Source organism: Cucurbita pepo, chromosome LG15 (assembly GCF_002806865.2).
Source record: "Cucurbita pepo subsp. pepo cultivar mu-cu-16 chromosome LG15, ASM280686v2, whole genome shotgun sequence".
Lineage (NCBI taxonomy): Eukaryota > Viridiplantae > Streptophyta > Magnoliopsida > Cucurbitales > Cucurbitaceae > Cucurbita > Cucurbita pepo.
The window spans coordinates 1,222,150-1,234,207 of NC_036652.1; the positions used below are offsets into that span (position 1 = coordinate 1,222,150).

The following is a 12,058-nucleotide window of genomic DNA, read 5'->3' on the forward strand; positions in this document are numbered from 1 at the left end:
CAATATATAATAGGAGACAATATAATATTTACTAGTGGTGAACTTGGACTATTACACGAGAAATCAAACATTAGAAAAATAAAAGAAGAGAGAATACAGAAGAAAGATACTTCAATCTATCGAAAAAAATATAGTGTTTAGTTTCCATTTCCATTCATTTTTAAAATTATTTTAAAAGTTCTAACGATAAAAATGAAATTCTTTTCGATTGTTACAATGATGAATAGTAAATGGATCTGTTTGAAAATAAATGAATCCCTATCTTGCCAACGTTAAATTATTCAATGAAGTCACAGTAGGACCGACCAAAATCACCAACATAGTGACGGTCTCAAAGTTTCAATATCAAAAAAAGATGTTAAGCGGTAATGATCTAAATCAGATACATGGATTCATCTAACCCAAGAGGGTACGATTCCATTAGTTGGAAGAACAGTAATGTGTTTCAAAGGATGGGAGACTTCACCGCCGCCACCGTGCTTAACGAACCCGGCCGGCGAAAAGGATTCCCCATGGCAGACACACAAAATACTGACCTCCAAGTTTGAGTATCTATACAAGAAGCCAGTGGTTATGGTTTTGGTGCCATTGGGAGCAATCCCTGTGGTTGAAACGCAGGGCATTTGCTCAAAACTTTGGACATGGCGGCTCTGGATTGCAGGCTTTGGAGGCTTTCCATTCACCATTGAAGAGTTCTTGATTCTGGGTTTGGAAACATGGGATTCAACGAATTTCTCACTGCAAGCCTTTGGTTTAACATGATTCTTAGATGAGGAATTACATGAATTGCTTCTGCTACTAACTCCTGGAAGAACATGAACAACAAGAACACAACTAATTAACAACATGAACTAGAATGATCTTACTTGAAAACCAAAATGGAAATCAAATGGTTTAGATCCGACACGTTCTACGAAATCTATGTTGTTAGAAATCATGAGCTTCTACAATAATATGATATTGTTCATTTGAGCATAAGCTCTCGTAGAGCCTCGTACCTAGGACTCCCCCCAACAATTTTCACCTTGAACAAAGTATGCTATCAAGGCTCGACTCTTTCTCTGGAGTCATCGAACAAAGTACACCATTTGTTCGACATTTGAGTCACTTTTGACTACACCTTTGAGGATCACAACTTCTTTATTCGACGAGGGTTCTTTTGACATGGCTAAGCTAAGGGCATCGCTAAGATATTGATACCATGTTAAGAATCACGACAGCTTTCATGGCTTTATTTTGGGTTTTCCCAAACAGCATAGTAACAATAGATAGAGATGTATTTCTAAAGCTTAAAAGAAAATACCTTCATGAGAGGAAGAACTGTGATAATTATCAGAAATAACAGAGGAACTGCAAACAGGGGAGGATCCAGAAGACCCAGTTTTCCTGTTCTTGCTTCCACCAACATCGGAAACACTCCGGCAAGCCACCGCCGGCTGATGGAGGGTTCTCTCACCGGCGGCCCAGTACGGCGTCAGGCAGGGAAACGCATAGCCATAGCCATTGATAAACGGCACGTACTGCAACGACGAGTAGGGATACGGATTTTGAAGATCCACATTGTTCATCAAATCACATTCAGATCCTAAACGATCAAGCTTCTTCTCCCTCTTCAATGGCCGATTCCGTTCTTCTTCTCGCTTCCTCTTGGCCTCTCCTCGCCTAATCGCGCTTCTAATCTTCTCATCGGTAACTCCGCTCTCCTCATCAGACCCATTGTTGATTAGGGTTAACTTTTCCGGTAAATTTCTGAAAGCTCCGCCGATTGAAAGCCCTAAATCGAGGTCTAGATCGCCGCCTTCTTCACGTATCACCGCCGATTTCATCTCCCGGACAAAAATGAAATCAAGTGTAGAACAAGTGTGAGAATGAAGATTTGTGGATTTGGATTATATGGACGGAGGGATTCTCGGGAGGCGGAGCAGCGGCGACGTGGCGGCAGCGGAGGAGATGAAGGAGGCGGTGGGATTGGAAGGAACACGTAGGAGAGAATGGAATCACAGAGATATTTTTAGCGCAACCGAAGCCTTCGCCTCCGCCATTAATCTATTATCTCTCTTTCCCTGGTCAATCTCCTTTGACTTTATTCCACGTGTCGATAATTCATTGGCCAAACCATTAATCTTTGAAATATTTATATTATTATTATTTTATTGTGGGGTCCATGTTTAACACGTGTGAACATTGAGGTCACGACACGTGGAAACACAGGCTGGGTAAGAAGGACACGTGGTGGTGGATTTTCCCGTCCCCACAAATAATCTACGGTCTTTTTCCACGTTAAAATCTCAAAACGCGAGACCAGCTCCACCAACCAGAATATGCCACGTGTAGGTTGCTTGTTTTCAAAGTGGGCCCTGCTGTAAGTGGCTGTAGAATGACACGTGGAGATTATACAGCTAAGAGGTGCGCCAACTTTTATGAAAAGGCCTAGTGATATTGACACGGCGACGTCACGCTGTGACAGTGTCGGAGACGTGGCAGATTTTCGGACGCGGCCTCACGAAAAGTACGTGACGAATTATTCTGTGGGCCCCTATTCATATGGCGCGTGGAATAATCTTTGTTTTTTTTTTTAAATTTTATTTTACTTTAGGTGCCACGTGGCTTCATTATACACGTGGAGAAGGGATACGAAATCGACGGTGATCCAGAGGCCACGACAATGTTATGCATCAGCCACCGTACAATCTATTTTTTTTTTTTTTTTGACCCAAATTTAAATTATAGCACATTTTTTACCCTTCATTATTAACTAAATTTCGAGTTAAAAATTTATTGGACAAAAATAATAATTTATACCTTTGAATTTTAAGCGTTATTTAATAATTTTATTGGTTTAAATCCTAAAACTTTTATAAATAATTAATTAAAATGTGAATATAATGCAAAGTATATAGTAATGAAGGAAAAATGATACATTTAAATTATAATGTTCGTTCTTTAAAATATACTTTAAAAATCAAGACTCTAAACGGGCATCCTCAATTGTCCTTTCACCATGCTGCAATTCAAAACCATAAAATAGAATTAGAAAACATATATCCATATGGTCGTAATAAAATTTTAAGTTAAATTTATTAGGGGTATACATGGTCCGGGTTGGGTTGAGGGATTCTCTCACTCGTGCTACATGTTGATTCAAAAGTCATAGTAAACACTAAAACTCGGTATTTAAAATATTTTGAACAACTTTTGATAAAATTCGGTATTTAAATTTATTTACTTTCCACCACGTCCAGTGAGAGAGATATACAAAGTAAAAATTATTTAAACATATGTATAATTTATGAACATTGAACGCTATAAGCATTCGTTTTAGAATAACCTAAATATATGTAAATATATGTAAAAATTATAATTAATAAATCTTTAATAAATTATATTCTTGTTAACCCGAAGTTAATTTATTTATATTATAAATAATGTGTTTTAAAATAGTATGAAATATTAAAATATTTTTAAAATATTTATATAAGAAACTAAGAATTAGTATTCTAGAATATATATATATATATATATATATATATATATATATATAAAAGATAATAAAATAATATAAAAGAAAATAATAAAGAGAATTAATGTATTTGATTGGTGACAAAGTACCACTCTAACAAACGCATCAAATTTCTTAGTATATTTTTTATATTTGTATTTGGCTTGGGCCAACCTGAGGATTTTGTCCCATGAGCTCGAAACCGAACCAAGTCAGTTCGGGTTCAGAAAAATGAACCTAAACCAACCCGAAAATCTAATTCAACCCAACCCAATCCAACCTTTATAGTTCAGGTTGTGTTGGTCCGGATTGTCGGGTTGAATGTGCACTCCTAAAATTCATGAATTTTTAAATAATATCGGTTATGATTTGAGGGATCCTTTAAATATTTAAATTTTTTTTAAAGTTGAGGGACAATACAATAAAAAATGAAAGTTTAAGGACTAAACTTGTAATTAAAATAAGCATGTGAGTTTACCTTTTTATGTAGTAATAACAAAAGTCCGCCAGGATGAAGGATTGAATCATTTCTGCAATGAACGCTGCCATGAACCAAAAGTAACCATTGCCAACCAATAGAAAATATTGTCCACGAGAATCGTAAACCTAAAACAAAAGTAATTTAAACACCACGTTTGTAAAAAGGTCACAGTCTTATCAAATCCATAAATACTTTAGCATTCAAAAACAGAAATTGATAACAAAATTGTTCGGTTATGGGACGAGAACAAACCTGAATAACCCAATAAGCGAAAGCTAAGAATCTAGAAATTCCCAAAGCAAACACGTAATGAGCAGTGAAAGGTTCGATCGTCTGCCAAAACATAAGAAACATACGTTCGAAATGAACCGAAAAGTTAAAGTTTCGATGAATACATGGAGAAAGAATTAAGAAAAAAGAGGAAATGAAATAACCTTAGCATTTTGCATCAGTCGAAGTTGAGGCAACACTGAAAGGGATTCTAAGTAAACACTGAATGCCCACAACACTCTAATGAAGCGATTATAGGGTGCGTGGGGAAAGATAAATATAGAAAGAACCATACAGGGCACCACCTGTAAATAACGTAACTAATGGGTTAAAGTCGTGACCTCTAAATCTAACATCATATTAAATCACGAATAAATCTAAAAATGTAAACTGATAAGTGACAGTAAAAATTACCACGTAATACAAATGGAAGTTGTCGAGGGATTTGACATAGGTATTTTTCAACTTGAAGCGAATCATGTAGATAACCCAAACCGTGGATACGAGGGTAATGAACTCCAAAATTGAGTAAAAGTCAATTCTCAGGATTGTCCCGCTCACCAATTTTACAATGAGGAACAACGCCGTGAGTTCTTGACTTTTTGACGACAGACCTGATTTTATTACCAAAATACCCTTATAAGAAATAAGGACATTATGTGACAGACCTAATTTTATTACCAAAATACCCTTATAAGAAATAAGGACATTATGTGACATACCTGATTTTATTACCAAAATACTCTTATAAGAAATAAGAACATGATGTGACAGACTTGATTTTATTATCAAAATACCCAATAAGGACATTATGTGACCAACTTGATTTTATTACCAAAATATCCCGATAAGAAATAAGGACATTATGTGACATACCTAATTTTATTACCAAAATACCCTTATAAGAAATAAGGACATTTATGTGACAGACTTGATTTTATTACCAAAATACCCTTATAAGAAATAAGGATATTATGTGACGGACCTGATTTTATTACCAAAATACCCTTCTAAGAAATAAGGACATTATGACCTGATTTTATTACCAAAATACCCTTATAAGAAATAAGGACATTATGTGACATACCTGATTTTATTACCAAAATACTCTTATAAGAAATAAGGACATGATGTGACAGACTTGATTTTATTACCAAAATACCCAATAAGGACATTATGTGACCAACTTGATTTTATTACCAAAATACCCCGATAAGAAATAAGGACATGACATACCTAATTTTATTATCAAAATACCCTTATAAGAAATAAGGACATTATGTGACCGATCTGATTTTATTACCAAAATACACTCGTAAGAAATAAGGACATTATGATTTCTTTTTTTATTAACTATTTTGTTCTAAACAAAATCAATATATTTTTGCAAATACAAAAAAATAAAAATAAAAATAAAAATAAAAATTATTTAAATTAATGGAAAATCGTTTGTTAATAAAAAATTGATAAAAATATTTTAAATCCATAATTTAATTTTATGTTTATAAAAATAAATAATATATATATATATATATTGAATCCTAATTCTTGGCAGCATTTTCAAACAGAAATCCCAAAATCAGAAAAATAAAAATAAAAATTAAAAAGATGAGAGAGAAAGAGAGAGAGAGGAACTCGCCGGAGCAAGTTTTATGAGTGGTGAGCTTGTAAGCGAGGATGAGAAGACCGGCAGCGTGAATGACTGCACCGGCGATGAAGAAGTAATTTATCAAGTTTATGCAAAACTGTGCCTCACACTATTGAGGACATATTCTATTTATATTGGCAAAAGATTAACTAATAGATCCGATTTCATAGGAAACTAACGAAGTAAGCCTATCTTTATGGCATGACTAACTTCAAGCTATTCTAATGGATTGACCAATTCTAACAGTCCCCTTCAATCCCAACAAGTCTTGTACATGTTGAGATTGTTACAATGTGTAGTAAAAGGAGTTTTAGACAGTGGTTTTGTCAGGATATCAGCTACTTGATCACTTGATGAAATGAACCGAACTTCCATTGCTTTACGTGCTACTTGTTCTCGAACAAAATGAAAATCAACTTCAATATGTTTCGTTCTAGCATGAAATACTGGATTTGAAGTTAAATATGTAGCTCCGAGGTTGTCACACCAGAGGCGAGGAGCCTTTGATTGATACACGCCCAGTTCCTTCAGTAATGACTTGATCCAAATCATTTCTGCAGTAAGATTCGCAATGGCCTTGTATTCTGCTTCGGTGCTTGATCTTGACACTGTAGCCTGTTTTCTGGAACTCCATGAGATTAGATTTGCTCCAAGAAATACAGCAAAGCCGCTAGTTGAACGTCGATCATCGGGACAACCAGCCCAATCAGCATCAGAAAACCCCGACAACATCATGGTTGATTTCTGAATTTTCACTCCTAATGCTAGTGTGCCTTTAACATAACGAAGAATTCTCTTCACAGCACCCCAATGAGCATCAGTAGGTGTATGAAGATATTGACACACTTTATTGACAGCAAATGCCAAATCAGGCCTAGTCATTGTCAAATATTGTAGTGCTCCCACTGTACTTCTGTATTTGAATTGTTCTTCAGCTGATAAGGGTATTCCTTGTTCTCTGAATAATTTTTCAGCAGAACCCATTGGTGTAGACATAGGTTTGCATTTTTCCATGTTTACTCTTTTCAACAAATCTAAGGCATATCGTCTCTGTGACAGTATGATACCATCTCGTGTTTTCTTGACTTCAATACCCAGAAAATACTCAAGACCACCCAAATCTTTTACTGCAAAATCTATTTTCAATTTCTGAATCAACCTTTCGGTTGCTTGATCAGAGGAGCTCACAATAATTATATCATCAACATAGATGAGCATATAGATAGTTATCTCTCTGTTTTTGAGAATAAAAAGAGATGAATCAGCTACTGAAGCCTTGAAGCCTAACTCAATAAGTTTTCCAGTCAACCTTGAATGCCAAGCTTTTGGGGCTTGTTTCAGGCCATAAAGGGCTTTCTTGAGCTTGCATATGTAATTCTTTGGTTTGGCTGAGTCTTGAAATCCTGGTGGTTGTCGCATGTACACTTCCTCTTTCAGAATTCCATGCAAAAATGCATTTTGGATATCAACTTGTCTCATATTCCAGCCCTTGGTTACTGCTAGCGAAAGAATGACCCTGATTGTTGACGGTTTGATCACAGGGCTAAAAGTATCAGTGTAATCAACACCAAATCTTTGCTTGAATCCTTTGGCAACTAATCTTGCTTTTAATCTTTCAACTGACCCATCTGCTTTTCTTTTCACTTTATACACCCATTTACTATCAATGAGATTTATTCCAGGTTTGGGTGGAACTAGATCCCAAGTGGCATTTCGTTTTAGCGCTGAGAGCTCATCATTCATTGCTCCTCTCCATCTTGGATGTTGCATGGCTTCCTGCAGGTTTCGAGGTTCAGTAGCAGTCTCTATGATCGGAGTTGTGATAGTTACAGCGCTTGCGAATTTTCTTGAGGTTTCTGAATATCTGATAGTTCCATCAGTGAATTGTTTAGCTTGTACAATGTTATTTCTCAACCTTGTTCGCATTGGATGTTGACTAGCTGCTTCAGTTGGTTGATCAGACACATGTTCATGAGTTTGGTTTTGAGCATTGATCGAACTGCTCTCAGCTTCATATTCTGCAATTTCCTCTGAACTTCTTGTATTATCTGCAGAAGATAAGCTGACACCAGACAAGTTGTCACTAGCAATATTATCAGTTTGACCATCATTCATATGGGAATTACTAACAACTGGTTCAATATCTGTAAGAGCATTTTCAGTGTAAAAACTAGCAAGTTTGGCTAAGGCTGGAAGTAGAACAGGATGATGTGGATTTGTGGTTTTGTTTGGTGGCTTAGATTCTTCAAAAGGAAAAATATTTTCATCGAAAACCACGTCTCTAGAGATGTAAATACGTCCTGTACTTCTATTTAAGCATTTATATCCCTTATGAGAAGAACTATAACCCAAGAATATACATCTAGTAGTTCTGAAACTCAGTTTCTTGTTGTTGTAAGGCCTTAAATTAGGCCAGCAAGCACAGCCAAACACCCTAAGCATGGAGTAGTCTGGACTTTTACCAAACAATTTATGAAGTGGTGTGTCTTGTTGTATGGTTCGGCTGGGCATTCTATTTATAAGAAAGCAAGCTGTGTTGAAAGCTTCATCCCAGTAGGATAGAGGCATGTTGGCTTGAGCGAGTAAAGCAAGGCCAGTTTCTACAATGTGTCTGTGTTTTCTTTCGACTAACCCATTCTGCTGGTGTGTGTGAGGACAGGAGATATGATGTTCAATGCCTGTGGATTTGAAATAATTGTGTAACCGATGGTATTCACCCCCCCAATCTGATTGGACGGAGCGAATTTTGGTATTTAGCATAGTTTCAACATGTTTTTGAAATTGAAGGAACACAGACTCAACATCAGATTTGCATCTCAGAAAGTAAATCCAAACATAACGACTAAAATCATCAACAAAGGAAACATAATATTTGGAATTATTTACTGACGCAATGGATGGACCCCATACATCAGTGTGAATTAATTGAAGGGGTGCTGTAGATACATGCTGAGAAGAACCAAATGGCAATTGATGTGCTTTCCCTAATTGACAAGCATTACAAATTGAGGAAGAGGGAATATTAGTATCTATAGCTAAATTATTATCTTGTAGAATTCTAATGGTAATTGGAGATGCAGGGTGCCCTAGCCTTCTGTGCCATTGTTCTNATTATGATCCTTAACAGTCACCTTCAAAGTCACCAACGCCAACACCGTCGCCGCCGCTGCAATAGCGATCTTCGCTACCGTGGATCGCCGTTTCAGCCACTCTGCCGCCGCTTGGACCATCCTATTCCGCCTTATCGGGCGATTCTTCGATTCATCGCCGCTGGTCGAGATCGGAACCCTACCGGTACTGAAATTGATCGGATATGATCCTAACGCATCCATTTACAGAGACAGAGCGCGATTGAATTGAAATTGAAGGAACGATCGAAACAGAGAGAGAGAGAGAACGAGAGAGAGAGGCGTTTTTTAAAAGGCGATTTTGAGGCGAAATGGATCGGAACAGTTTTTTTTCTCCGACGGCATTGAATCGGTTGCCATTTATGGCGAACGAATCAATTAATTGATATCCAGAAATGAAATCGATCCATGAATTTGGACTCTGCCCTCTCCATTAGGGTTTATTCTAAAATTCATTAATTAATAATAATAAATTTTCACCATATGGAAGGAACAGATCTACCACAGCTAACAAATATGGTCTGTTTTAGTATGTTACCTACTTTTGACTAGTCTGACTGATTATTGGTGGTGACTGATTGAACAGGTAATTGCGAGACAATTAGGTTCTGACTGATTGAGCAGATTCTCGTAACTGCAAGACAATTAGGTTCGTCCATGACGCTTCGGGATGGTGCCCCAGATCCCTATAAGCAGAGGATGATCAAATCCGCTACACTCACCCATTCTAGACAAATAGCGAGGATCACTCAGCAATTTACACTAAGAGAAAGCGGCCAGGAATTAGTACCTATCCGTTACGGGATAACAGCCTCACGGTTTTATAAAACGTCTACGGAAGAAAGGAGGTTTTTGTACCATTATAATGAGTGTTTCGTTCCCCTGTCCAATGTGAGATCTCACACATCCAACTTTGATTTCTTAAAGGAGAAGCCAAACCAATGCACTGAGCTAGAAATTTCGTACATGTTCGGCGGGTAGATGTAAAAGGGGAAGCCAAACCAATGCACTGAGCTAGAAATTTCGTACATGTTCGGCTGGCAGATGCAATACAGTACGGAGATGTATAAGGTCAAGTTCGCTGCACCAAGCTATTATACATGGAGCTCCGGTACACACGATGTATGACAACTTTATAACAATAGTATTTAGCGATTTTCTTCTTCAATTTTATAGCAAAATCATTTGTGGAACGGGTTCCAGAGGACCCTCAAAAATTTCTTCGACTTTTTATTTTGACGGTAAAGAATTACAAGGCTTCATTTACGTGTGCGAAAAGAAAACAATATCGGTTCGGTTTGTCTTCGACAACAACTATATTAATTTTAAGATTTATTGAAAGTATAGAGACTAAAATTATATATTTAAAAGTATATCGATCGAAATAAACCCAAAATATAGGGACTAAACTGAAATATGTATTTTTTTTAATTAAAAAATTAATTTATCTATGAATACCCAAAATATAGGGACTAAAAAGTTAGACAGTCTAGTTTGTTCGGGTCAGCAGGTTATATGAATACCCCAAGAAATTACCTCTTTGTCAACTAAGATAACGTTCACGAATTTAGGGCTTTTTTTACCGTTTAAACTTCATTGCTCAAACTATCTTTATGAATTTGTGCTTTATTTGTCTATCAATCGAGTACAATGTATAGGGGTGTTCGTGGGTTGGGTTGGATCGAGTTTCAACCCATAAAATTTTCATTTATTTGAACCTAACTCGATTCAACCCGAAACAACCCCTCCTTCGTTGTTGTCTCCTTTTTTTCCTTACAATTCGCCGCAAGTGAACCGTCCTACCATTCCCTTTTTCTATCTCTCGTCAATAATGTAACATTATCAAGTCATCTCTATACCGTAACTCAAAGTCTCAATGTAGCCAAAATTGAAGCAACCCGACAATTAATCGAGGTTATTTTATTTTTGTATATGTAAAGAGATATTATACCTACGGGAACGAGTGTGAAAGTAACACCAAGGGTAAAATGGGAAAAACACCAACTGAAGTGAAATTATGACGGTTTTTTTTGTCCCTACTGTTTCGAAACAAAAATTTGGTTCTCGAGAATTAAACCAAGTCAGAGAGAGTATCCTAATCAACTAGACTATAACCATTTCTTTTTCTAAATTTAATATTTGAGAATAAAGATTTTCAAAAGTCAAATTACTCATCAGGGTTAAATTAGTAATTTAACTTAAAACATAAAAATCGATATCATATATACGCACAATTTTTGCTTATAATCTTCTTATATCTATATATCATCCCTGGAGATTAAATCATCTATATTTGAGAGATTATTTATTATCTACTATGTTGAGCTATGCTTAAATTGACTTATATTTATCCATTTTTCTATATATATAGTCGAGATAAACTCGGGATTTTCCACGGCAATATAGCTTTTCAAGTCCCGTCCCATTTAAAACATGGTCAAACATAAAATAAGAGAAAGTAAAATTAATTTAGAGAATTTAAAACACAACTTTAAAATAAATAAAAAAGTGAAACGTTCATGGCTCAATCAGCATATGACCCATCACTCGCCTTGTACACCTTTGTCGTTAATTCAAAAAGTTTTTAGAAAAAACGCCTCTTCATATAACATGGAAAATGCCACGTGCACCCGTGAGACCTGAAACATTACTATTAAACACCTGTTATTCTCCTATGGCCATTGTGGACAATTAACCGTTTTATTGAACTTTACCAATTATCTACTAGTGCATAAACACGAGTCTTGGGAGACGTTGCCCAACGAGATGAGAATCGACATCCTAGAGTCATACCTCATACGTATTAGCGACTCGTGATCGTGAAATTAAATGGGTAACTACCACAATTTTTTTTTTTCGTAATAACATGTCATTCATAAATATGCACGAAGTCTCGTAATTGACTTTCCAAAATACTTAACAATCATCCATAATATGATAGTCACAACATATCTTATGGATCCTGTGAGATCCCACATCGGTTGGGGAGGAGAGCGAAATATTCTTTATAATGGTTTAGAAATCTCTCACTA

At 36.2% G+C, this 12,058-nt stretch overlaps 2 protein-coding genes across 2 annotated transcripts; both read right to left on the bottom strand.

Moving 5' to 3' along the window:
- Positions 1 to 239: 239 nt before the first annotated feature.
- LOC111811203 (ninja-family protein AFP2-like) lies at positions 240 to 2,014 on the bottom strand. The gene is made up of 2 exons (XM_023697958.1): positions 1,304 to 2,014; positions 240 to 805 (listed from the first exon to the last, which is right to left on the bottom strand). Exons 1-2 carry the CDS (start codon positions 1,824 to 1,826, stop codon positions 393 to 395), a joined length of 936 nt encoding a protein of 311 aa, XP_023553726.1. The 5' UTR covers positions 1,827 to 2,014; the 3' UTR covers positions 240 to 392.
- Positions 2,015 to 2,927: 913 nt separating this feature from the next.
- On the bottom strand, positions 2,928 to 9,445 carry LOC111776296 (putative ER lumen protein-retaining receptor C28H8.4). Its single transcript, XM_023655718.1, has 7 exons — positions 9,011 to 9,445; positions 5,890 to 5,976; positions 4,665 to 4,864; positions 4,415 to 4,555; positions 4,233 to 4,313; positions 3,978 to 4,105; positions 2,928 to 3,004 (listed from the first exon to the last, which is right to left on the bottom strand). Exons 1-7 carry the CDS (start codon positions 9,228 to 9,230, stop codon positions 2,971 to 2,973), a joined length of 891 nt encoding a protein of 296 aa, XP_023511486.1. The 5' UTR covers positions 9,231 to 9,445; the 3' UTR covers positions 2,928 to 2,970.
- Between the last annotated feature and the right edge of the window lie 2,613 nt (positions 9,446 to 12,058).